Source organism: Trifolium pratense, linkage group LG3 (genome assembly GCF_020283565.1).
Source record: "Trifolium pratense cultivar HEN17-A07 linkage group LG3, ARS_RC_1.1, whole genome shotgun sequence".
Taxonomy (NCBI): domain Eukaryota; kingdom Viridiplantae; phylum Streptophyta; class Magnoliopsida; order Fabales; family Fabaceae; genus Trifolium; species Trifolium pratense.
The window spans coordinates 32,093,025-32,095,821 of record NC_060061.1 but is presented as its reverse complement, the minus strand read 5'-3'; the positions used below and the strand labels follow the sequence as shown (position 1 = coordinate 32,095,821).

The following is a 2,797-nucleotide window of genomic DNA, read 5'->3' as shown; positions in this document are numbered from 1 at the left end:
TATGAGAAATATTTTTCACTCCATTGGCGTTTTCCTGTGAGGCGAGTTGTGTTCACTATTCCGCTGTTGCATGTCTCTGTTATTCTTGTGCGATACAACTATTCTTATTTGCTATTTTCATCTGAGAAGTTCTATTGAAAACTGCATTTAAAGATGTTCTACTTTACTTCATGACTGTGTGCTTATGTTGATTTGAAGAAAGGTAGGTGATGTATCTCTCTAGATTGGTTGAAATGATCTTAAGTTGTTTTAGCCAAAAATTGCCAAAGGGGGAGATTGTTGGTGTTTTATGTTGGCCTCATTTTGCTAAAACAAATATTCAAGCAAGATGTTGGATAGAATGCTTCAACATTTGATACAACATTCATGCTTCAACATTGGATACCACATCCAGTGCGCTCTGTTTTTGCGAATGATATATTTTTGCGTAAGATCTTTGAAAGATTTGATTGAAGATTTAATCCACGCCTTTTAATTTGTGTGCCAACACACAGGTGTTTCCAGAATCTTCAGTAAGCGATTTATGTGTTATTAGTTCCTCAATATTAAGAGATAAAAGATTTAAATTCTAAATATGGAATCCACAATAAATGTTCGTTTGAGATAAGGAGCGTTGTCACGTATAATTAATAATGGATCTCGTGATCAAGTTTTGTTTGCTAATCAGATCTTCAAGTTAAGGAAACAAAACATTTTAATTGAAGATTATTCCTTGAAGGAACCTTTAATCATGCTGTGCTATTGAAGCCTAATTGAAGTCCTAGCCTGTGCCAGTGAAGGTTATTTAAAGGAGCTTGACACCATTGTTCAGATCACTGAAACCAGATTTGAGTCTTACAAAGCATGTGTTCAGGGTTTTAGTATTGTTAATTGTGTTCTGAGTCTTGTGTTGATTTTCCACTAGACTAGGAACTGTGTGTCTTTGTGTTGTAATATCTTTGGAGCTTCTAAGCAAGGAGATAGTGTGTGTATACAATTCCAAAGCTTTTAAGTAAGGAATTGGTATGTGTTTTATGAAGTGTGTCTTCACCTGTTGAATCTAGAAGTGTACGATCACAGTGGCTGTGATCAAGAGGAGGTGAGCGGAGGTTCTCATACCTAGGTGTGACTTAGGTAGAATATAGCACGGGTGGTGATTAGGTGAGAAGTCATAAACGGGGCGTTTATTGAGGGCTTCAAACTAATACTATCATAGTGGATTCACTCCTGGATTGGTATCCCCCAGAGTAGGCTGTTATGCTGAACTGGGTTAACAAATAACTGTGTTATTCTGTTTCGTGCATTTTATATTTCCTTATTGTTCGTCTAGTTCAGTGTTGAACACAGTGTTGGATCATCGGATCAAACATACAGTGTTGGAGCATCGTGTTCAACATCGTGTTACTAGTGTGCCAGAATTTCATAGACAATTTGATAATGGAGATTGAGGAATATTATAGACCTCCTAGTTTACACTGAGCATGTGTTAGGATTAAAAAGATTGGACCCTTTTCTTTGCGACCAGAAATTAAGTTTTGTAATTGAGTAGAAAAAGCTTCCCACAAAGTAACATCAACCATGTCTCCACTAAAAAACATGATATTACAAATAAGATATGTTAGTTTCTCAGAATACAATAACTAAAATCTTTGTTGTTATAATAAACAAACTGAATTTGCCTTTACCTTTCATTAGCCAAGATTAAATTTGTGCAAGGTTTTCTTCCAGAAGTTGTGGTCTGAGTTTTGACAACTTCATGAAGAACGCCAATGATCTCTGAAAATGACATGACAAAACATTACTTCAACACCACAGCAGTGCAATCCTAAAAAATATTATACTAAAGGTTGAAGAACCTACCATACAAAAGATTGATTTTAAACTTTCCATCCTGAACTTCCTTAAAACTTTTGAAGCGAAAATGATGAGGAGGAATGTTAGTGATAGAGTCATCTTTCATGAACTTGGTACCGGAACCAAACACAACTTTGTATGGACTATCACAGGTTTTAAAACCTGCATCATTATCATAAACATGACAGTTATGCAAAACATAGACATTATTGTAGACAACAAAATCCTTCCAATGTTCAAATTCCTTATGGCGAGTTATAGCTTGAACACGATCACCCTAAAAAGACATAAAACCAAAGGATAATATGTTAGTTGCTGGAACTGATAGATATGCAACTTAGACAAAAGTTTAAGCAATGTTAACCTTTGAATCAGCAATAACCATTTCAACATGTGGAAAACCATTGGTGCCTATAACAGTCCAAGTGTCAACAACTCTTACAGCTATTTTCCAAATCTCCCTATCTTTGGTGAGATCCTTGATGAAATCAAACTCTCTTGACATGATGTGACCTACAAAACGAAAAGTAACTCTTGTTAAGCTCAAGCATGTTAGATGCAGTTTTTAACAACAACAACAACATGAAAAACAAACATAGTTGACTATACAACTTCTAAGAAAGACAACAACATGAAAAGCGAAATGAACACAAAGAGTTGTTGTTAACATAGAATGAACACATAGAACACGAAAGTCTAAATCGAGTTGTTGTTCTTGGCAATTTTTTGTTTGATAACATGCAAAGGAAAATGGTAAAAAAAGGAAAAAAAAAAAGCACATATTATTGGTAAATATGAAAAGATGAAAACATGACAACTCAATCGCAATAACAAATGCAAATCGGAGTTGGAAATATGAAGATTGAAACTCAAAATGTGAGAAGAAGATATGGATTTGTGGGACTTACATCAGTTCACTTGCTAGCTTTGCTAATGTGAAGTGAAAAGGTGATATGATTGGTTT

At 34.9% G+C, this 2,797-nt stretch overlaps 1 protein-coding gene across 1 annotated transcript; it reads right to left on the bottom strand.

The window, feature by feature from the left end:
- Positions 1–1,433: 1,433 nt before the first annotated feature.
- Positions 1,434–2,338, bottom strand: LOC123914965. The gene is made up of 4 exons (XM_045966125.1): positions 2,198–2,338; positions 1,840–2,110; positions 1,665–1,755; positions 1,434–1,566 (listed from the first exon to the last, which is right to left on the bottom strand). Exons 1-4 carry the CDS (start codon positions 2,336–2,338, stop codon positions 1,434–1,436), a joined length of 636 nt encoding a protein of 211 aa, XP_045822081.1.
- Positions 2,339–2,797: the final 459 nt, after the last annotated feature.